This window comes from Montipora capricornis, chromosome 6, assembly GCF_036669925.1.
Source record: "Montipora capricornis isolate CH-2021 chromosome 6, ASM3666992v2, whole genome shotgun sequence".
Lineage (NCBI taxonomy): Eukaryota > Metazoa > Cnidaria > Anthozoa > Scleractinia > Acroporidae > Montipora > Montipora capricornis.
Genome location: NC_090888.1, coordinates 18,923,647 through 18,946,182, shown reverse-complemented (window position 1 = coordinate 18,946,182; position 22,536 = coordinate 18,923,647). Strand labels below are relative to the sequence as shown.

The 22,536-nt window shown below is 40.6% G+C and overlaps 1 protein-coding gene across 2 annotated transcripts in view; it reads right to left on the bottom strand.

The window, feature by feature from the left end:
- Nucleotides 1-2,472: 2,472 nt before the first annotated feature.
- The window catches only part of LOC138051710 (coatomer subunit beta'-like), a 35,959-nt gene continuing 15,895 nt past the window's right edge, over nucleotides 2,473-22,536 (bottom strand). Inside the window, exons 12-29 of one of the 2 annotated variants that reach the window (XM_068897967.1) lie at nucleotides 22,321-22,420; nucleotides 21,569-21,668; nucleotides 20,478-20,588; nucleotides 19,568-19,653; nucleotides 19,310-19,416; nucleotides 18,340-18,483; nucleotides 17,484-17,614; nucleotides 15,839-15,986; nucleotides 14,956-15,062; nucleotides 13,835-13,898; nucleotides 13,015-13,229; nucleotides 12,276-12,368; nucleotides 11,484-11,607; nucleotides 9,094-9,150; nucleotides 8,400-8,471; nucleotides 8,112-8,315; nucleotides 7,213-7,293; nucleotides 2,473-2,731 (exon numbers count right to left, since the gene is read on the bottom strand). In XM_068897967.1, the coding sequence (XP_068754068.1) occupies nucleotides 2,666-2,731; nucleotides 7,213-7,293; nucleotides 8,112-8,315; nucleotides 8,400-8,471; nucleotides 9,094-9,150; nucleotides 11,484-11,607; nucleotides 12,276-12,368; nucleotides 13,015-13,229; nucleotides 13,835-13,898; nucleotides 14,956-15,062; nucleotides 15,839-15,986; nucleotides 17,484-17,614; nucleotides 18,340-18,483; nucleotides 19,310-19,416; nucleotides 19,568-19,653; nucleotides 20,478-20,588; nucleotides 21,569-21,668; nucleotides 22,321-22,420 (2,010 nt within the window). In that variant the 3' untranslated portion in view covers nucleotides 2,473-2,665. The remainder of the gene's footprint in view (nucleotides 2,732-7,212; nucleotides 7,294-8,111; nucleotides 8,316-8,399; nucleotides 8,472-9,093; nucleotides 9,151-11,483; nucleotides 11,608-12,275; nucleotides 12,369-13,014; nucleotides 13,230-13,834; nucleotides 13,899-14,955; nucleotides 15,063-15,838; nucleotides 15,987-17,483; nucleotides 17,615-18,339; nucleotides 18,484-19,309; nucleotides 19,417-19,567; nucleotides 19,654-20,477; nucleotides 20,589-21,568; nucleotides 21,669-22,320; nucleotides 22,421-22,536) is intronic. The other variant, XM_068897968.1, reaches the window with a different exon arrangement.

Genomic DNA, 22,536 nt, shown 5'->3' with positions numbered 1-22,536 from the left:
AAAGAAGTACAAAATTCCTAAACGGAATTTCCAAACGGAAAACGTGTTTACCATTTGCATTCCCCCATGATTTTGCCTCTCTCTAGACTCTCTCGGTAAACTTGAACGAATTGTGTAAATGGTACAGGCCGATCCCAACTGAATTTCCCATTCGGGAGTTTTTGCTTACAATTTGAACAACTTAGTACCAACCGGTTTCTGCTTGTAAATGGTAAACAACCTTAGTCTTTTGTTTTGGACTAGGGTAGCGAGCCAATCACATTATCTGTTATGAGAGCTACTAAATACCCCTTTTTGCCAAGTCCCCGAGGTCAAAGTTCAAAAGAATACCTTACCTTGAACGAATGCAGCCGGCAGCCAGATTGCTGAAAGATTGCCAACTGAATCTCCCCAAGTCGGGGAGTCAGGACGGTTTAGTGATTATCAACCGTGCCTTCCACCTCTGCGACCTGGGTTCAACCCTCGGCCCCGAGGTCGTATATGGGCAGAGTTTCAGTCGATCTGATTTTTCGGGTACTCCGGTTTTCCTCCCTCATCAAAAATCGACTCTTAGCAGAAACCCAAAAGAGTTGAAACGTGTAACGGCCCCTTGTTTTCTGGGAAACAAGCTTCTCAATATTCAATTTGCTAAGTACCATATTTGGAACAACAAGAGCGAGGGATTTCCAAATATGGTACTTAGCACTGAAAAATTCAACCAATCAGTTTCGCCCTGAATATTAGGAAGCTGTGAACGCGCGTTACACGTTTCAACCCTTATGGGTTTCTGCTCTTAGTCAATTACATCCAGCTGCGGGCGAAAACCCTCCAAAGGGTTTACAGGTGGTATCCTTCCCTTTCATTGAATTGAATGAATGAAGTTGAATAAATTTTTTATTTTAACTTTAACCCTCAACGACCCTACTGCAACTCTCTTATCGTTTTGCATGTTTATGAAAATCATTGCTGAGATCATTGTTTCGATGTTGTCGCATTGACGCACGATTTGTTTCTGGTAGGTAGCTTGCTTTAGTCAAATTGATTTCAAAAGTTGAATAAATCTCTCCCCTAGCCTTTACGCCTCGATAATCAGCCAAATGTATCAAAACTTGACAAATTAGTGTTAGGGCGCTGTTACACTGAAGTGTTTCGTGCAATTTGTCTCGCAATGTTTTGGCGACATTGTGGGGGGACAAGTTGCACGAAACATTCAACAGTGTAACATACCCTGCAACGGCCAAAATCGTTGCGAGACAAGCTGCACGAAAAGTAGAACTTAATTCTACTTCCGGCAACGACTCTTGCAACTTTTCTCGCAACGATTTTGGCCGTTGCAGGATATGTTACACTGTGAAATGTTTCGTGCAACTTTTCCCGCCAAAATGTCGCCAAAACATTGCGAGACAAGTTGCACAAAACATTTCACAGTGTAACAAGGCAAACGCGCTCTGATACACCCATAAATTTTTAATCCAATCTTCTTTAGTACAAACTTTGTCAACAGCCCTCAATTTTTTTTTTAACCCACACCAATAGGCCATTTCCGAGTTGCTGTTTTCCTCTGGTTCAAAACGAGTTACGGTGCTAAACCATTCTAATGATAACGAGTTTGATTTGCATGAAAATACACCCACATTTCCATTTGAATGGTTGTCCACCAGGACTCGCTTTGAAAACGAGGCAAACAGCAACTCGGAAATGGACTAATGTGCACGCCCTCTGTGGATGCCACAACAGGAAAACGGATCTAGTGTGACTCGCCAAAACTCCCCACTGAAAACCGATGGTACTGACAAAGAGATGCAATTCATTTGATTACCAGTTTTTACAGGCTGGAGGATCAAAAAACTGACCCACACGACAGTTTGCATAACTCGTAGCCCGATTTTGTGGGGGATGTCGACACCCTTTCACCCTTCTGTCATCAATTTGGCAAATAAAGTTGTCATAAATAAGTATGAGAAATCAAATGTTGACGAGTAAGATTAGGAAATAATTACACGCGCGTAGTTTCCAAAAGAACCTGTGGGGTGCGTCGGTGGGGAGTGAAAAACGAAAATTTGATTTTATTTAACAATTAGACCCGTAGGCTACGGGTCAATAGCCTATGACGCGAAGTCAACTAGTCGGACAGAAAAGGCAATTATAATAAAGTTAGCAGATGCAAGTTGAAAATATATTTATTTGGAAATAAAACGAAAGAGAGCGTCACGCTTTTCGCTACTCGATGACTATTACTAATAGTCCTCTAGTAGCGTAGCCAATCAAAATGCAGCATTTGCATTAGTCCACTACTTGGTTGATACTAACAGAAGTTAGCCCATCGACAGAGCGAATTCGATTCTCTCTGTCGAGGGGCTAACGTTAAGGTGCCTATAATTTACCTTCATAGACTCCCTTAACAAAACCGAGTTTTCGTGATTAAGGCCAGCAACATGCCGGTTTTTTTTTCCCGAACCACTACATTCTACAAACAACACAGTAAACCAAAAATGCATAAGGACATTTGTTATTGTTATAATTCTTATTGTGATCATTCCAAATCTACAATAACTCTCTCTCTCTCTCTGTCTCTCTCTCCAATTTATCTCTCCGGCAGTAAACAAAACAAAATTACTTTAACACTTTGACTCTACTTGCGATTCACAAATCAAGTCATACGCGATCATGGCAACTTTCACAATTGTTAATCGTTGAGAAGGTCGTCGTCATCATCATTTAAGAGGTCGTCATCATCCAAATTTAGGTCATCCTATGGGGAGAGAAAATTATTCCAAATCGAATACAGTATCTAGGATTCTAGAATTTTGCACTGCACCGCAGTTATATAAGAAACTTTATGACATCCATTTAGAAATCAATGGTGATCCTTGCAATCTGATTGGCTCTCAGCAGTGCGATTCACTCCCGAATCGCAATTTTTTTTTTTGCTCTAAACTGCACCATTTTCCCAGCCAATGAGAAAGAAACACTAAAACAAAACAAGCAATCAGATTTCAAGGCTTCTTAAGCTAACCAATCAAATTGCAGGCGAATTTTTCTATTTTTGTTCCCAACTGGATTAATAAAAAATTGGTACAATTGTACTCACTAAAATCCTGTATCTGAGAGAGTAAATAATTCTTGTGTGATTTCTAAATGGATGTAATAAAGTGGTAATTGAATTTCGTGTCGTGCAATTTTGATCTGAAATCAAAATTGTGATTTGAAATCGAACTCCCGCATCACATGTATGATTTCACACCAAATTGGACTCCACTCAGTCTAATTACCATTATTGATCAATAGCACATAAATAAAGAAAAAAATCCAGCCTTGAACGATACTGGAACCCATAGCCGTGCGAAAACGTTGCACAATAGTTCATATAGAGAGTTTTCACTCACGCGATCAGTAACCTTGTTTTTCCACCGAAACAAAAGAAAATATTATAAACAGAATTAACTGAAGAGAGTGTAGTGTAACGTGAAGTGCTAGATTTGTATAAACGTAACCTTTCCTTGTACTTGTAAAAGAAAATGTTTGCATGACAATAGAGCTCAATTTCCGGAGGAATAGTTGGGGACACGAACATCGCCGACGTTCTTTGTTTAGGGACACCAATACCGCCGCCGTGACGTCACGTGAAAACGCGTAATAGATGGACTGAGCGAGGACAGTACTGTCGCGCTTCACGTTAACTTGACCTTGACCATGCGCGACTGTTGGCTTTCTTTTGAAAAATGGGTGTGGTTTGTGCAAAACAACGGACAAAATTCAAAAACTTATGAGCGAAACAGCCAATCAGGTCATCGATAAAGCGTAACGTGCACGAGTATCTATTTTTAAACCAAGTTTGGCGGGAAAATAAACAAGACTAAATCGGTTATGTTATACCCACTTCAAACCCCCCAAGGGTAAAGTGCCCTGTGACCAAAAAATCAATTTTTATTTTTCTTTGGATTAAGTAAACACTAAAGGACCAAAGTCTTAAGCCTTGATTTCAAAAAGACAGCTGTTTATTTTAATTGCTCTTTTCCTATTTGATGGACCGCCATTACAAACTTTAAGTTCCTGAGAGAGGTGGATCGAGGAGAAAATGACACCAAAGGCTCACTAGTTTAAGAGTGAAATGCATGGCTGAGCCACAGAATTAATATGCAGCACCGGAGTTTTGCGCTTTCAGACTTTTTGAACGCGCGTTTTGCATATATAAATAAGCCGCATTCACACGCTAAACGTTTAAGCTAGTGAGCCTTTCACGTCGCTTTTCCCTGGATCCAACCCTCTGAGGTCCAACCGGTCAATTTTGAACGTGAGTAATGACGGACCGTGAAATCCAAAACTTACAATCAAAGTAAACGGCCTTAAGCAAACACACTTTCAAAATCTGAAGAAAAAAGGGAAGTTTTTTTTTAAATCACAGGGGCACTTTGAGATACTTTGAGTAATTGTACTTGCATTATAATGTAGCATCCTCATTTAAATGATATGGAAATACCTGGAATAAAACGTTTTATTCCCAAAGGGTTTGAATTGAGTACAACATTGAGTTATCTGATTCGCTTATTTTTTTCGCAAAACTTGGTTTAAAAATGGACAATTTCCTGACGCTGATGGGGACCTGGCCAATTTGGGTAAATCTTACTCTTGGTTAATGAACTATTGGTCATAACAGCTACTACAGGGAATGGTTCAGAAAATTGAACGAACACCGTCACGAATAAATTTACAACCCAAACAATGAACCCTAATCCCGAACAAAACTATAGAAGCGTGTACTATAACGATCCAATGAAAGACGACATTGTAAAGCTAAGTGGTATCTTCAATAAATATGAAATTTCTAATTAAAATGAACTAAGCATGACCAAATTGATAGTAAATGGATTAATCCATCTGCGAGAAAGATGATAAGCTATTAAGCTATTGTAGTTGCTTGGTAACGGGCAAAAGGACATCTGAAAAAGTCCAAGACGACCTTTTTAAGGACGGTGCCTACTAATTCAAAGGAATTTATTTTCCCGGTTTATGAATATGAGGGAAAAGCAGATCTTAACAAGTGTTATTGAAATCCAAAAGGGAAATTGTGGGTAACCACGCAGTTTTCAAAGATAATTAATTCACAGTATTTGTAAACGGTTTTACAATAACTTCTTACTAACCGAGCGCGAGGGCCGTACTGGGGAATATTGGCCCTCGGTCGTTTTTGTACGGACCTCGCTGCGCTTGGTCCTCACAGCCACGATCTCGGGCAAATATTCCCCAGTAGGGCCCTCGCGCTCGGTTAGTAAGAAGTTATTGTTTCGCTTCTCTACGTTCGTTTGGATAAAGTGTCTCAGGGGACTGCAGGCTTGACGTGTGTGTTTGGGAGGTCGAAGGTTCGAATCTTATATTGGACGTTTTCAACCAACCTCTAAGAGACACCCATAACAATAGACCTCTTTAGCTTGTACGTTTTGTTTTCCCATTTCAGCCACGTGATGCTGCTCTATGGAACTGTTTCTTTTAAATGTCGTCTTATGCACGTTCATATGTACGCGTAACTTATCAACAAACAAAAGGAAAATTCCCTTGAGAACATCACGTGGTCTGAAATGGGACAACGAAACGTGCAAGGTAAAGAGGTCTATAGTGAAATGTACGACTTCTGGTGGGCGAACAAAAGAAGCTAAGAGATCTTTTGTTTTCGTTCACCAACATGGTGGCGATGATATCACGTGATAATCTCCAATAGACCTCTTTCGTAATGGCGACCAAATAAAATCATTTGTTGTAATGCTAATAAGCCTTTCTAGCCTCGCTACAACGGGCAAATTTCAAAGAATATTTGTATCAAAAATCAGGCCAGTGGATCTAATTAACACACATCAGTACAAAAGAATGCAAAGGTGGTCGCCATTTACGAAAGTGGTCTGTTGGACACTGATTTTTCAGTTGTCCTTTCAACCGTTGGGAAGCAACTATTGTAGCTCATAAAGTTTCAAAAGCTGTGTTCACAGTGAAAGTGTGGGTTTGGCCACGGTGCTGCATGTTTACCGTGACACCCTTTGAATTAGTACTAATATGGTAGCATTGCAAATTAAACTTATGGTTTCAAATCTCCAACTGGCATGGCACAACCCACTGGCCATTGACAAAGTAAATGAAGTTAAATTCGGCAAAATAAAGAAACGACAAAGTTATTTTGTTTCTCGCCGTGAATTTTCTTTCAACCTGAGGATAGCGTAATTGTAGCGTAATTTAGCTGCGATGTTGCGCGCACAACTCCATTCCTTAGATTGTTCGCCATGTTTAGAGGTTTCTTTACACAAAACACAAAAGTATTGCGGGCTCATATTTTGTTTTGCTACACCGCTGACAACGCAATGAAGTGCAATGATTTTGCGACTAGATTTTCGTATCTCATCGCAATTTGTCACTAGATTTATGGTTAATTTCGAGCCCTGCTGATGAATGAAATAAATTGCATTTTTCAGGTGCCTATAAAGACAAATGCACAAATTGTCCATACAACTGCGAGGATCACATCTATCTTTTGTCCATAACCCGCGCTTTACATGTATACGTAACATGTCAAACAAGTGCGAGTGTTTCATCAGAGGTTCCAAATATCAAGAAACAGATGAAAGCACGACGCCGTAGGCGGGGTGCTTTTATTGTTTCGTGGTGTTCGAAACTCCCGATGAAACACAAAGCACGAGTTTTTGACATGACTTCTCAACCTCCTTTTTTTTTTTTTCAACTACGAGTGTAATGAGATGATCTTTTGTTTTAGCAGACAAGTGATAGTAACTTGCAAAGAAATGAATATTCAATATTTGGGTGAGTATGAAAGGTAGAACTTTTGAATAAATTTAGACGCTAATGATAAGAGGTACTGCGAAAGTTTCATATCGAATAATCGGGATATTTAAAATGCACTGTGTGCGATAAGTTGATTTCTATGTGTTTTTTCCGAATTTTGAAGGTTCATTGGCATAATGGTGGATTGATCAGTTTTTGAACTAACTCGGGCGTTTCTTGATCTGTAGGTTCATTCGGCATTCATGCACCTGACCAAAATGAGGCATTCCGATTGGCTAATGGCCTTATGAATTATTAATGAGTTTGAGAAATTTACTTCAAATTTGCCTCTATTAACTCTGCCTTTTGAAACTTTATACGCATTCATTCAGTCATAAATATCCTCATTTGCCCTTCTCTTTTAATAAAGCATTCACTGACTGGCAGAAACAGCTTCGCAAGACTTACGTCGTCGGAAGGCGAGCCGAAGTCGAAATCCTCGTCGTCCTCTTCATCCTGCAATGCAAGGCACAGCAGGAGTTTTTTCAACTGTTACAAAAGAAACGGATCGGAAATTAACCGATCAAGAGAAGCAGATAATAAAAGAATGTTCAAAGAGGCACTGGTATGGTCAGCGATCAAAATAAATGCGTATGGAAATATAAAACAAAGAGAGAGACTTAATACAGGGTTCGCGCTGGATTTTGTCTAAAATTCCAGGAGTATTCAAGGAGTTTTCAAGAACCAGGAATTTAGTTTTCAAGGAGTCTTTATAAGAAGAGTTCTACGCCATACAAAGTGTTTCAGTGTTTTCTTTGCTGAAAAAGCATACCTTGATATTCCTTACCACATCCTGCAAGTTAAGTACACGCACGGGCATTTTAATTCCTGGTTTTAATGTTTCCCTAGTAGTCAATTTGGGCTCAATTCTTGAAATGTCTCTTTAACTTGGCATGATGCAATTTTCACCCAAGCAAAACTTCAAGGAGTTTTCAAGCAGTTTTTCACAAAATCCTTTTTTTCAAGGGCTTTTCAAGCGTCCTTGAAGTCCAAAATTAAATTGCAGGGCTTTTCAACGACTTCAAGGAGTAGCACGAACCCTGTTAATAGCGAGTGAACAAATTGTACGTGCAGATTCTAGAAAAAAAACCCATGCTATCCGTGTCGCCTTATTTGAACTCAAGGAAGTGGTTCCCTCAGTCTTCAAAGCTGGCTGTCACTTATAAAATAAATCAACCGTCTTGTAGAACTGAGGTGGAAGAAGTGTAAGGACTTTAAAAAATAAAGTTTTGCATTCCAGAAGTCGTCATCAAACGTCAAGTGTCTCGTCACAAAAATGACTGATTTAAGCAACAAACTTAACTCACCTTATCGTCCTCTATGTTTGGCTTTTTATCGATATCTGGCGTTTTCCCTGCTGTCGGAGATGTCGCCGCTGGTGGTATCCCCGTGGGCGCTGAAGGTGGCGGGGATTTGGCCGACGAGGCAGACGAAGTAGTGAAAGTGGGTTTAGATGGCTCCATTGGCTTTGACGCAGACGGCTCATTGAACGTCAGGTTTTCCACAGCAGCCTGCAATTTAGAATGCACCTTCATCAACGATATAATTTACAAGTTGACCAGGTATACTGTGAGAAGCCAGTCAGAATATCTTACAAGAATAGAATCCAGGGAGCCCTCTTCCTTTGCCGCTTTCATTTCTTCAAACACCTCACGATCGGAGTTACTCTGAAAAGAAAGAACACAGCGGGAAATACATAAGTATGTTTTCCAGAAGAACACGCACCAGGAAAAGGAGCGAGGAGCGAGGAGCGAGGATGGCACATTCGGTTAGTGTGCGGCCTTGGTGCAAGAGGTCCTGAGTTCGATTCCCGGATCGCATATCCTTGTTTCGACTTCTTTCCGTTCTGTGTAGCTTAAGTAGCTTTAAATACCCGTAAAAAGGAGCACTGATGGAGAGTGGGGGAGTAAAATGAGCGCGTCGTCGACCTCAGGTTTGTCAGTTGAATTACTGTTACGAGTTATCGACGTTAAATATGGTTGCTTTACTTTACTTTAAAGACTCCAAAAGACACGACTGCCAGAACACAATTGCGAACGAAGTTAACAATACCCTTATACCATCTCGGAGCGTACTCTGTTGAATGTCGTCTGTCTTTCCTGCCATTTAAATAAAGAACCCCCGCGAGGACAGCGTAGCTTCTCTTCCTTGCGTTTGCGTCCTACGACTGAACGTTTGCATTCACAGGCTTAAAAGTCCTTTGTACTAGCAATGGTTACTAATGAACGAAATCTCAGTAATGAGTGTGTTGCTTGTAAATATGCTTGCATAGTGAAAACTACTACTCACCGGAATTTGCTTGTACTGGGAAGCAGGTCTCATCTGAACTCGTTCTCTTTTCAGAAACTGCAAAATTAAGGCAAGTTGAATTTCAATGAGACACTGGTAAATTTAGAGGGAACCGCTACTCCTCTAAAAGAATAAGTTTAAACCGGAGAAAATGTTTGGAATCACTTCTTTTTTAAATTTGTTAAAAAAATTGTTTGTGTCCGAGAAAAATGAATTTCTAATCGCTTATTTCCATTTCTAAAGATTTCGCGGCGCCGCCATTTTAATTAACCGTCATGCGTTAAAGGCCTGGCCAAACTATGAAATGTTAAACAATCTAACATGTTGATTGCATGTAGAATCGATCCAACATGATGAAGCTTATGGGGTGGCCGCACGATATCACACATCCTTTCACTTTGCTTGAGGGGCATTAGCACTGGCGCCGAACGAAACGGTGTCTATCAAAACCACCTCATTTGTAGTAACAACAGGCCATTTTCGAAATCAAATATTCAGCTTGATAGTGAGACAGTGACGACAAAAAATAAAAATAAAAACACGGAATGAATTTGAAAAATAGTGGCGTATCATCCACTTTAATTTGTCTTTGTCCTCAGAACCACCCTTTCAAGCTGAATTTGAATATATCGAAAAAAAGCCAATTCGCGCGCGCGTGCAACATGTCGGTTGAGACCGGCCAAAGGAAAATAAATTCACATATCCAACATGAGCACAAACGAAATGTTGGAAGATGTTGAATGAATGTCTGATGCTGTATCAGACATGTTCCAACATCATCTAATATGTTTAACGGTCGTCAAACACGGCGGCCAAACGCTAAAATATTGGTTCACACAACATGCTTGATCGTTCAACATTTATCGTTTAGCCGGGCCTTCACGGTAGACCCACTGTTCTGACACAAAGAAATTTTGAATGTTAACAATCGAGCAACCGTGACACGGTACAATGATTCAAAATGGCGGTGACCAGGCAATTTAAAATAAGAATAAGCTTTTCTGACATTCACCTATTTGCGATACAAATGCTTTCTTCGAAAAAAAAAAAGAAAATTCGACCAAATTCGGTAGTAAACTTTATTTCCTGTGGGTTAAAGTCATTTTTTTGTTGGGAGTGGTGCACCCTCGAACTGAAAGATACCTTTCCACGACACAAATATCAATGTTTGAATAACAATTCCGCTACTGCCATACACCAAATGTCGTTTTACCTACAACTTGTCAAATCACTGTCTGTGTCACACCCATCAAAGTCCTCCATGAACATATTGAAGCTCTATATTAGTGCCGGTTTATACAAAGTTCCATTTGATAATTATGTGAATAAACCTATTAGTTTAGACTAGTCTAATTCGTTGGTATAAGTAGTCTTGTGTCGCCCAGCAATGTACATGTATTATGAAATGTATCATCAAGCTGCCCTTAAGAACAGATACGATACAGACCTGCCATTATGTAGTGAGCTTTTGTTATTATGTTTTAGACACTTAAAGTTAACTGATTGATTTTTTCCAAGAGGTAAATTTTATTCCTGCGCCCCACCTCTCCCCCAAAAACAACGTTGAGGCACGGCTAGGTTACTTGCGTTTCGTTCTGAACAAGACTGCGTTGGGTGGGGTAGAGGTGTTGTTGGACGACTTCTGTGGTTATTGTCCAACCGAACGAAACATGCGGAAGGGCTCTACTCTTTTTAGTGTAGGATTAAGGCCACGGCATGAGACAGAAATGCTGTAGCAACTTTGTTTCGCTTCCTTTACCATCAACGCTGGTACGAAAGGCGACGAGCTGCAGTTTCTCTCTGCACTGTTTGTAGATAGGAGTCTGTGCGGATGGGAAACAAGCGACTGCAAACGCAAGTCCCAACCACAAGTGCATACCCTGGTGAATTAGAAGACCACGGCAAAAAGTCCATTCGAGTTTCGCAAAGTGCCACGCCCTTATCTACGCCCTTGCAGCAGAGATAAAAACTGGAATGTAAGAGAGATTTGCATATCTAGTTTTCATGACTTTTTCTTCATGTGCGTTTTTTTCCGATTTTGTTTCTGTAGTTTAACAAATTCGTTTACAGTATTGATTTGTTACGACGGCCAGTCACGCAAATTAAGAGCAACCCATGTGAACTCTCACGATTGGGTGTCTTTGTTACTGCTGCTCAGCTAATGGGAAGGCGTGTGAATTCCGTGTCAAAGAAATTCAAAACACAAATTTTGCTTATAACCGTTGCACGATTCTTGAAGAAAAGAAGTTAAATTTACAAAATGCGCTTGCTCTGGTAATTGCCAGGCAATTCTATTAAAAAAAAAAAACAAACAAATCCTTCGCTTCACAAAATAACGTCACAAATATACGGCTTTACACCCAAAGTCTATTGCAGCAAGACAGGAATACCTTTTCTGCTAGCAGAGCCTCCTGGAATTCAGGAAACAAGTTTTCATATTCCAAGGGATCTGCAAGTGAGTCTGCGGCCTTCTTGTTGACTTTTCCTAGATCTTCTTTCCATAATTTCACAATCCTGGAAAGAAAAATCACACAATGCTGTGATACTGCAGCTTCTGAATACGATTTGCGTACAAAAGCCGGGACAGACGGTAAATTTTTCAAAGGCATGCCGGGAAGCAAAGAAAGCGAAGTAGGCCAAAACGCGTTATTGGGCAATTTGACTCCTCACATCACCCTATACGTGATTAAGTCCCTTGACTGATAACGTAACTGCTTAAAAATTATTAATTCACAATAATTTGATCCTTTAGTTTATGGCGGCAACGATACAGAGGAAAGGTCCCTTCAGGCACAGTTGGTTGAGCACCGGGCTGTCACGAGGGAGGTCGTGAGTTCAACTCAACACTCAGGGTCTTTAAATAACTGAGGAGAAAGTGCTGCCTTTGTAACGACATCTGCAAATTTTTAGACTTTCAAGTCTTCTCGGATAAGGACTATAAGCCGGAGGTCCCGTCTCACAACCCTTGGGTATATACAAAATCTGTGGGATGTTAAAGAACCCACGCACTATTCGCAAAGAGTAGGGCATGGAGTCCCCGGTGTTGTGGTCTGATCTATGGATAGAGGGGTTAGGTGTCAATTGGGACGAAAAGTTCTGTTTCTCTCCTCTGCCACTCCATAAATTGTGGCTAATAAATTAAAGTTAAAGTTAACAAAGATTTTCGTTCATGTTCAACTCACTTGGACACATGACTTGGTAAATACGTGCGAGCCATAAATGCTGCTTCAGGATAGCGACCCGTGCTACAGAGTAACTCGATTCCCTCTTCCAGCCTTGTAAAACCAAACAAAAGAGTCAGAAATTAATCTCTTGATGAGCTGAATTTTAAGCTACAGTGTATGTAAATCGAAGATTCCCGCCAGATTCCAGCGCCTCAATCATAAAGAAGAATTTCAACTTCAAGAAGGTGGAGCAGTATCTGTAGTGTGTGAGACTAGTTACCAAAATGGCAAGTGTGCTCACTCATGTGTTTGCTGTTCCATTTTTGGACACCAAGCGCAATTTTAAAAATAACACCTCCAAAAAATAGGTAGAAAAATTAAAACAACTGTTATTCGTAAATGGTTTGAACCCAGGAGTCCTGTCATAATCAAGGAGGAAAGTACGATTGTCCGGGCGAGTGTAGACCTGAGAAGGACTGTTTGAGATGACACTGAATGAAGTCATTTTCAGAGTCAAGTGATGTGTGTAACGTCAGTAGATACTATAAAAATTCCGGCCGTATATGTCATTGGTCAACGTATTCGTATCCTAGATGTAATTGGCTGTGAAGACTGCGCAATGATTGGCGCATTTCGATCCGTCTATAGGTCAAAGGTCTGTACGTGTACCAATACGTCCGCGAGTACTGCGAAAGAGTAAATCAGTGTGTGTTATTTGTCTGTTGTTGATGTCGTTGATGAGTCGTTTGTTACTTACCTCCCAAGCAAGAAATAGGCCAGGAATGCCACGTTATTCTTTCCCTTCTCAGCTGACGTCTGAGCAAGTCGTAGGATCATATCCGCATCGCCAGCGGATGTGGCGAGAAGTAACAAGCCTCCAAAATCTTGAGCGTTAATCAAACATTCCTGCGCAAGCTGGAATTGACACTTGGAGATGGCTAGTTCAGCAAGCTGCTTCCACTTATGTTCACTCTGAAGTAAGATAAAGTATGCATTTCTCGTATGAAGTAAAAAAAAAAAAAAAAACTGGACTGGACCGGACCACTTTTACTTAGTCTTGTTAAAGGCATAGGGTAGCAGCTATTGTACGCTAGAAAATTAACAATTATTCCATGAGCGCACGTTGGATACGAGAGGGCCAATTGCACACCGAGTTGGTTACAACCAGTCCCGCATCTAACAAGCGCGTATGAATAATTTTCATTATATTGTTAAGGCTTAGACACATGAAAATTAAACCCAATCAGTTTTCAGCATGGCAACACTTAACGCACTTAGTTTCCATATTGGGTCATACGGGTATATAAGCTGATAACCAAGATTGAGTGAACCAATCAGAAAGCTAGAAACGCAAAATATAATTCTTTCTGATGTTTAGACGCTTGTTTTTAGTTTAATTTGCGAGTAAATCTTAATATACCTCCCTTGAGATGCTACAATACCCACAAGCAGGGAGCATTTAAGTGTCAAAAATAAACTGCGCGACAATTAGGAAGCAAGAGCAAGTGTTGTGCCCTTGTGTGACTGCTAACGAACCGGCATGCAAACAGTAAAACAACTTCTATATGTACGCCTACCTCGGACTCAGATGCAATTTCGTAAGCAATTTTCAGCTCAGACAACTGGATTGCCAGATCAAATCTATCATTCAAGGGCAAGAGAAGATTGTTAGTACAGTTTAACGCCGCATCATTTTTAATCATAATACGTGCAAACCTACCACCAAAGTTTATAGTAAAGGCAAAAACTATTTAAATAATTGCCTTAAAATACAACAGATATAGCAAAAACGCATGGTTGAGACACCGGACTACAAACTCAAAATCCCCAAGTTTAAGTTCCACTCTGACCACGACTGATGCAATTCCACTGAAATATCCCACTCGAGCTTGTAAAAAGCCAGCCGGTCTGCCTTTCCGCTAGTTGGGTTTCTCGCATGTTACGTTCTTTTCTCTCACTAACAGAGGGATTTCGGCATGACTATTGCGGGGGATGGGGGTAGGGGGTGAGGGGTAAGGGGGGAAGGGTACTATAGCTGAAACAACCCAAACCTTTACAAAAATGCTAACCTTAGGCCTAAACACTACGATTTAGACAATGACTAGACATACGGTTTGCATTTTTGCAACGGTTTGGGTTGTTTCAGCTATGGTACCCTTCATCCCTCACCCCTCACCCCCTACACCCACCCAGGGATTTCGGGTGGCGTTTACGAGGAACGGCAAACGCCCGGATGCCGTTCGTTACCAAATTCGCTTATTCTATACCTTTTCTCTCTATCTCTTTCTCTCTCCTTCGAGAAATTGCTCGTTATCTGTAGCTAACAGGAAAGATAAGGGGAAAAACTCAAACAAGCTACAAGTTTCGTTTACCAAAACTTGATGAAGTGTCATCGTCCGTGTGAAAGTAGTCCTGAGAATGCCTGCCACAAACTTTAGTCATCTTCGGTGTCCAGTGTCACTAACTCAGAGTCAAGACATCCTCGCAATCACTTGACCCCTCAACTTCCACTCAGCTTGTCGAAATGCAACCTCGTTCCCAGGGTCTCTCTTCTCTGCATCCTTTGTTGACAAAGAAGGAAGAGAAGAGAGACCCCGGAAACGAGGTTGGTCGAAAATGTTTGTCTATATCACCGACAACAGTCTTTCTAAGGTTACTTTTATTTCACCTTTATGCTTGAGATCCTGGCTATTCTTACCTGTGTTCGGGATCACACGACACCGCTAATGCCTGTTGTTTAAACCCTTGTTTTTCCAAAAAGTGAGCCACGCGGTTCCTTTGCTTTTTTGGAATTGTCGGCAGAACCTGGAACAGACGAGACCATCAAAATTCGAGGCAATCAAATCACATGCAATATCCTTAAAGCGCGGGAAAATGCCCGCATGCAAGTCGTACTTGGTTTTGGTTTTTGCTTCCGATTGGCTGGAAAAAAGTGGCGGCAAACTTAATTTCGGGCAAGGATAGTTTACAGTGTCTCTCAAAGAGACAAGAAGCAAGATCTTTCCTCGCCATGAGTGCATGGTCTGCTCTCTGCCGTGTGCACTTGCAAATACGTAGGTTCGTATAGACTTATGCTGTACCTGGCATGTTTTTTAACCCAACTGGAAAGATAAAGGCATTTCATAATTTTTTGATTATTGTTGGTGATTTCCAAAAGACTATTTCACAATTGTGAGATCGAAATGTGGCTGTTAAAAAAAGAGGTCGTCATATTGTTGATTTTAAGCGCACGGAATGGAGTGGTAAAATGACGCCGTGTTGTGTTCAGAAAAGAGGGGCTTGTGAACCATAAAGCACAAATGAAAGGGACAGTTTGGACTAACACGCAAAGAACTGCTTCCTTGATGCAAACAAAAGCATTTAATTTCAGCGGAATTCTCCGCACGCGTTCTATTTTTCCGCGGCTAAAAACCTTCGCATTGGACACGGTACCTGGTCGCTTCTTACACCTTGCTGTTGGCGGCTCAAACTTCTTTTTCACTAGTAAGATTATTGTAACAATTTCCACACTTCAAGTAATAAATATACGTTTTGAAAAAACAAATTAATTATTTAACAAATGTATTAGAGGAGGCCCGCACCTGCTTTGCTGTTTCAAAGTCCTGTCTCATCACAGCAGTCTGATATTCCAGCACTGACAGCAGCAGTGAGTAACCCACAACATTCATGTCTTTATCACTCAAGTATAGCTTATTGTCTTTGGGGATGTAGCCAAGGATATACATGGTCCTAACAACAAAGCGAGTAAGTCAAAACCTATTCGTACTTACAACAGAATAGCAAAGGAGGTAGAGTAGATTCGTATCGGTGCCAAAAGGACTCCTAACCTCGTAAGCTCGGGATTTTAATTTTCCCGCTTGTTTGCGATTCTGACCCAAATTCCATCGTTTCCGATACAATGAAAGCGACCTTTAAATTGGGAATTCAGGAGAACGACAAGTTCGAGTTTTTAGTTTTGCGCACGCACACGAGAAAACAGGACTTCCAAATCCAATGCACATTCTCAGAGCTGTAAAACAAATACTCGTCCTTCAATCAAAGGGGCGCTAAAACTAGCTGGCCAGATGGGGAAAGCGAAAGAGGAAGGATACACCAATCTTTGCACCTTCCACAAGAAGTCCGACTCGCTCGCATATAAAACTGATTCTAGACATACTACACTACTAAGATGACGTGTAAATCTTGCTTTGACAGCTTTGCTTCGCTTCCTCAACCATCACAAAGGTGACAAGCGGCAGTTTTTCTTTGCTCTGTTTGTAGATGGGAGTTTTAGTGGATGGAATCAAACCACTTCAAGTGTTAGTCCCATTCACAAGTGCACCATACCAGTAAACCGCGTTTGCTACCCTTGGCGTTCAACTTGGACAACAGGGTTCACTAACTTCCCAGAAATTTCAAATTACGTACTGAAGCCATTTGAAGTCTGAAAATCCCAGAGCGCATTCAAGCACCAACCTTAGTCTTCTCTATTGACGATTACTCTTCCTTCAAAATTAAATGAGGTTAAACGAAGTTTAACCAAGTAAACAACTAGGAGCGACTGCAGCCAGTTGGTCAGTGGTTTTAGTATACTTGCGCATGCGTGGAATACCTCGTGCTTTGGGCTGTATCGCTTATTTATCAGTGTGGCGGGAAGTAGGAGCATTGTGTGTGGAGCGTTTAGCGGTTTTGTTCCCCCCCACCCTCCCCACCCTCAGCTTTCCACTGTCTATCAGTGTGACGGGTGCCTGTCCTTTTCGGGGGCGTGGGGGCTCATGGCTGGGTTGTCAGGTTTTGCCAGCCATCGGTGCAGTCTACAGTTTGGAGCTGGCTGCCAATAGTGGAAGCTCCAGGATGTTTCGGGCACCCAACCTCCAAAGAGCGACGATGTTGTTTATCCCATTGCATCCAAGTCGAATCAACTTAACGCACAAATTCGTAAGAAAATCAAACGATAAATGTAAGGCGAAATGACGCATCTATCCAAAAAAGTAGGCACTCCGGGCCATAGACGATTCAAAACAAATGTTGAGAGAACATTTAATATTTTCAATGCCTGTTGCAAAAGAACTTCCACTTCAGGAAAATTGTAATGGTTTTCACAATGAAGCAACCGTAACTAAAAGCAACATACGCTGGCGTATTTTCCAGGTACAAATGGCCACGTCGCTACTGAGTCAGCGTACGTTGTTCGTGCTTATAGTTGTGAAGCTTGGGACAACCAGCCCTTTTCGTCAAACTACAGACCTGTCTAGATGAGCAATGGTGACTATTTCTCCTCCAACGTAGTAATTCAGGCGGTTTACAGCATTGGTGTAAATGAAACAATCTCCAACCCAGATACCAGTCTTCACACAATCTTCGATTTCTCCACAAACCTACAATTACAATACGTATACAAATACATGTACACTGCAGCAAAAACATAAATAAACCATAAATAGCGGATATTACATGGCAGCGCGAAGATAAGAATTATATTTCGAGCGGAGTGGTAAAAACAATATTTCACGAACGAGAGCAGGGAGTGCGTACAATATTGTTTTTAACACAAGAAAATAAATTTATATCTTCGAGCCACTGTGTAATTTTCTTTTATTATCTAGACTGGACTGTTAATTTTACTTACCGTTTCTCTCTCTAACACCGAGCACAAACTTTATCGCAAATTCTTGCAGCTCGGCGGCAGCCATTTCTTCAATTTTCGTATTTCTTCTTCACCCACAAAAAACTTTTTGAATAATTTTAAGTTCTATGAAGTTTTATTCTTCGTGTTAGCATTTTCTTGTTTCTGAGATTACGTCAGCTTCAGGACTACGGACGCACGAATCTATTGCTCGCCATTTTTTACTGAATGTTTGCACGCACAACCATGCAAAGGCGGGGAATGACGTCATCAATATTCTCACTGTTGTGAGGAAAATATGGAAAATACGCCACTCGATCAGGTCCCGGATGTACATGTAGCTTCGTATGAATTTTACGAGTGGCGAATTTTCCAGTAAAACACTCCTGTCTATACAATAAGGACAAATAAAAGCAGCAAGTAACGGCCACTGCATACTAAATAAAGGGACGACCAATCTATGTAGTGTTTTCTTACATCAAAAGCATCCTCTATGCCATCTTCGGTAACCAGCTCTGGTGATTCCTGTGCTTTAGCCACATTTTCAGCAACATACTTCAGAATGAAAAACGACTCCTCGGTCGCTATGCAACAGAGCTCACCACTGTCAGCCCAATAAATCTATAATAAACAACGAAAGTTAATAAGATCTGCCATAACATATATAATTTTCTGTATAGACTATATTGTACAGTATGCACTTACAGTACAGTGCATTTACACGTAAATTTGGGGGCTCTGAATTTCAATTTTAAATCAATGATTTTGCTTCTTTCTGCTTCCAATCCTGTTTACAAGGACAGTTGACAAACTGTTAATAAAAGGACTACGTCAGCAGGGGCGCATGCGCTGTAGGGTCTGGCTGGCTCTAATATTGCATCGAGTGAATCAAACGTGTTTTGCTATTCATCCATTAAAACCGTCGAGCTGATTACATATGAATGAAAACTAACTTTCATTAGAAAATCTTCGCATTTTGACTCGCTTTGAAGAGGAGGCAGACATGAACTCAGAAATGACCTATTTTGTGTAAGTATCCTAAACACTCATAAAAGTGGCGACTCACCAAATTAAAACTGGACTCTGAAAAATTAAAACTGGACTGTGCAATATTAAAACTGGACGGTGCAAAATTAAAAATGGACTGTGACCCTCCTGAGCCTTCGTAGAAAGTAGAACTAATTACCATCACAAAAACTTTGCACTTAGACTCGCTTTGAAGAGGAGGCAGACATGAACTCAGAAATGGCCCATTCATGTGAAACCGACTCACTCTGCTATCATGATTCAAGCAGATAAAATAAGATACTCTAACTCTTTGACAGAATTTGAAAAAAAAAACGTTTTCCTTCAAAAAAAAAAAAATAACAAAAAAAACAAAAATTAAAGCCATTGATTGGAGTGGGCAAGTTAGTGCAAGAAACATTTTTAAAAAAAGGACACTAACACTCTTTGGCTGAATTTCGATCCGGCGCACAAGATCAGTGCTCTCCCAGTCAAAGAATGCCAGTCCACTAACTGATCTTACACCAAGAAGATGCCCACCATAAATACCTGAGAAAATAACATTCAAGAAGAATCATTAATGGTGATTACCTTAAATTAAGAAAAAAATTTACCAAGGCCAAGAACACAAAGGACTACCTACAAAATCAATGTACTTTAGATGACGCACAATTATTTCTTGAACATAAACATTTCTTACTTTCTGCTCCATACTCAGGCTTAAAAGATTTCCTTTCTTTAAAGTTCTTGAAGATCTTGATCTTGTTTCCATCTCTGATTGCATATCTACATTTTAAAGTAGGAAATAGTTTACAATGCACAAGTTAGAAAAGTGTTAATTAAGACCGAGAAATTTAAGACGCGTCATCTACACGATGCGCCTTGTAAAGGAAGCAAAATGCCGTTAATGCATTTTTGTCGCTTTTATAGATTGTACAGATAACGTAAAAAGGCTCACGTCCTATTTTGATACAGCCTCGTTTACATGCAATGTTACCAATCGCAACAATATAGGCTGATTTAGCAACAGAACGGGAACGTCAGTGGTGACGGCGCGCGAAGAAAAAACACCAATGAGAATTCAGAATAGAATAGACTCCACTCTTTTCTTCTCTATTCTAAATTCTCATTGGTAGTTTTGCTGCGCGCGACGTCGCCACTGACGTTCCCGTTCTGTTGCTAAATCAGCCTAATAATTATAAGAAGACGCGATGTGGCAAAACACAAAAGCGAGAAATTTCGATCCCTACGAAGATTGTTGTTGGGGAGAACTAGGTATTGTCTGACAGACAAAACGACAGAGATCCAAGAAGAGTCGATGAAAAGGGATCGACGGCCTGATGCGATCATGATAACGCATTCCTCTGTTTTGTCATTGGCCACTTTGTTTGGCGGTAGGGCAAGTGGTGCCACGTCTTGTTTAGAACACAAACCGTTTACAGCATATATGACGAAGTCGCCATCTTATTTAAGCAACTCCTAAAATAAGGCACTAACGTTTATTTTGTACTATTCAAGCAAAGAAAGAATTACCTGCATGTACACGTATTTACATGTATTTACATGTATATCCTTTTTTTTAAGCCAGTACAGCAAACAATAATACATACTCAGATGAATCAGATGCCCAGACAAACTCTTGAGCTGATCCAAAACTCTTATTCCTGAGGGCCATGGCAGTGTAAATGATGTACTCTCCATCACCACAGACAACAACAAACCTAAAAAGGGTGTAAGTGTTACAATGAAATTCTCAATCTCAGATGTTGCGTTTCTAATGATCTGGGTCCGGTTGTTCAAAAGCCGATTAACGCTAATCCCAGATTAAAAATTAACCAAGGAGTTTATTTCTCTACTACTAAATGCTGTTCAACGCTGATGTTCGGCAAAACGTTCCATTAGAAGCAGGTGATCTTGAAAAACAAAAATAAGCAAAAGAAACTCTTACCAAAAGTTGAAAACATGATGAAACAAAAGTTTACGCTAATCCTGGATTAAGCTAATCGGCTTTCGAACAACCGGGCCCTGGTTGGCTCCCTCAATCCCGATTATCAGCTCTCATGCAGTATGACCTTGCGTGGAAACTGGTTGTGCAAGTCGTTTTGTACACTTTAGAGTTAAAGCAAATTTGATAGAACAATTATTCCACTTGCGCGTGTGTGATACAAGAGCGGTTACTGCTAAAAATCAAACTGAGCTCATGGAATAACTGTTACATGAATACTTTGCAAGTAAGAAGTTATGCAGAAGAAATGCCATTGGGAGCAGGAAGTGACCATATGGATAAAAAACAATAAACGCAATTAAGGAAAGGAAAGGATTAGCGACAGAAATGATGATGGTGGGACTTTTTTCACTTTGTTAGTTGAAAGGTGACAGATCATAAACGTACATAAATGTACATGTGTGCATATGCAAGGGAATCAAATAATCAACAATAATTGCATTTTTGGGAGGCGGGAAAAGCATAGTGCACACACCCGGGGAAAAGAAACTAGCAGAGAACAGACCTTTAAAAGATGTCATTTATAGAGTGATAAAAGCAATGTACAAATGTACAGCACTGAAAACCTTGCAACACTGTCGGGTTAAGTGAATGCTCAAACCATTACGCCAGCTCTGCTTCCCAAATAAGGAAAAGGTCTTTAAAGAATGAGTGATGGGCTGGAGGTGTAAGGAAAGAAGCTTCGACAACCGATACCTTCCATTAGGATTGTGTGACAAAGTTGTTGGAAACATTTCACATGGTCCCATATCCTTGATAGCCAGAGGCAGTCTCTCGCCATCCTTGGCATCATGATCTGAAATTTAAAAAAAGGTACCAGCAATAATGACTTCTTTCTTGTTTTAGGAAATTTGGTGGTTCTTTCTTGTTGAATATTCAATATTCCTTGATACAGGTAAGAGAATTTTCCACAAATCCGGGACAGTAGTGTAATCAGACTATGAACGGCTGGGCCCAACAACCAAACTGCTCATTTAACTCACAGTCAAGATGAGCTTAGGGTCAAGTGCCTCAGGGAGTCATGCTGGACATGCATGCTCACACACACAACAAGGGGCAGACATGGTATATGTAAGCCTACTGCAGTCCACCAACTGGCACCTGTCACACTGACACAGCAGACAGTGGAATACATGTACATTTGTACTTACCAGTACCAATTCATCCCTGCCAGTGGGAAGAGGTGGGCAGGAGCAAAGGACAAGCCAAAAAAACACTAGCTGAAAGATCCGCAACAATCTGCAACATTAAGCACCTGAACCGCTGCAGAATGCAATGGGTGCCCCCTATAGCCTTTGTGTAGTTTACAGTACATGTATGTAACACTAAATTAATGGCCAGCAACAACTTGATTTTAAATTTGCCTAAATTTCATTTAGCCACATTTGGCCAAGGATTACAATGTACTTGTACATCGTAGACGAGATAATATTATTACTATAACTCACCAGCAATGTTCTTAAGATTAGCCTGCTGAATTTCACTATGTTTAGCAAATATTATCTTGCCATTGGAATCCATGGACATGGCTGGCTCCTCTCTACCAAGCTGCATAAGACAAAAGAATGGCAGGTGCTCAAGAAAATAAAAATGAAATGAATTATTTTCCAGGAAGCACCAGATCAAACAAAGGGAGAACTGGCACTAGAATGCCGTCTTTCCAC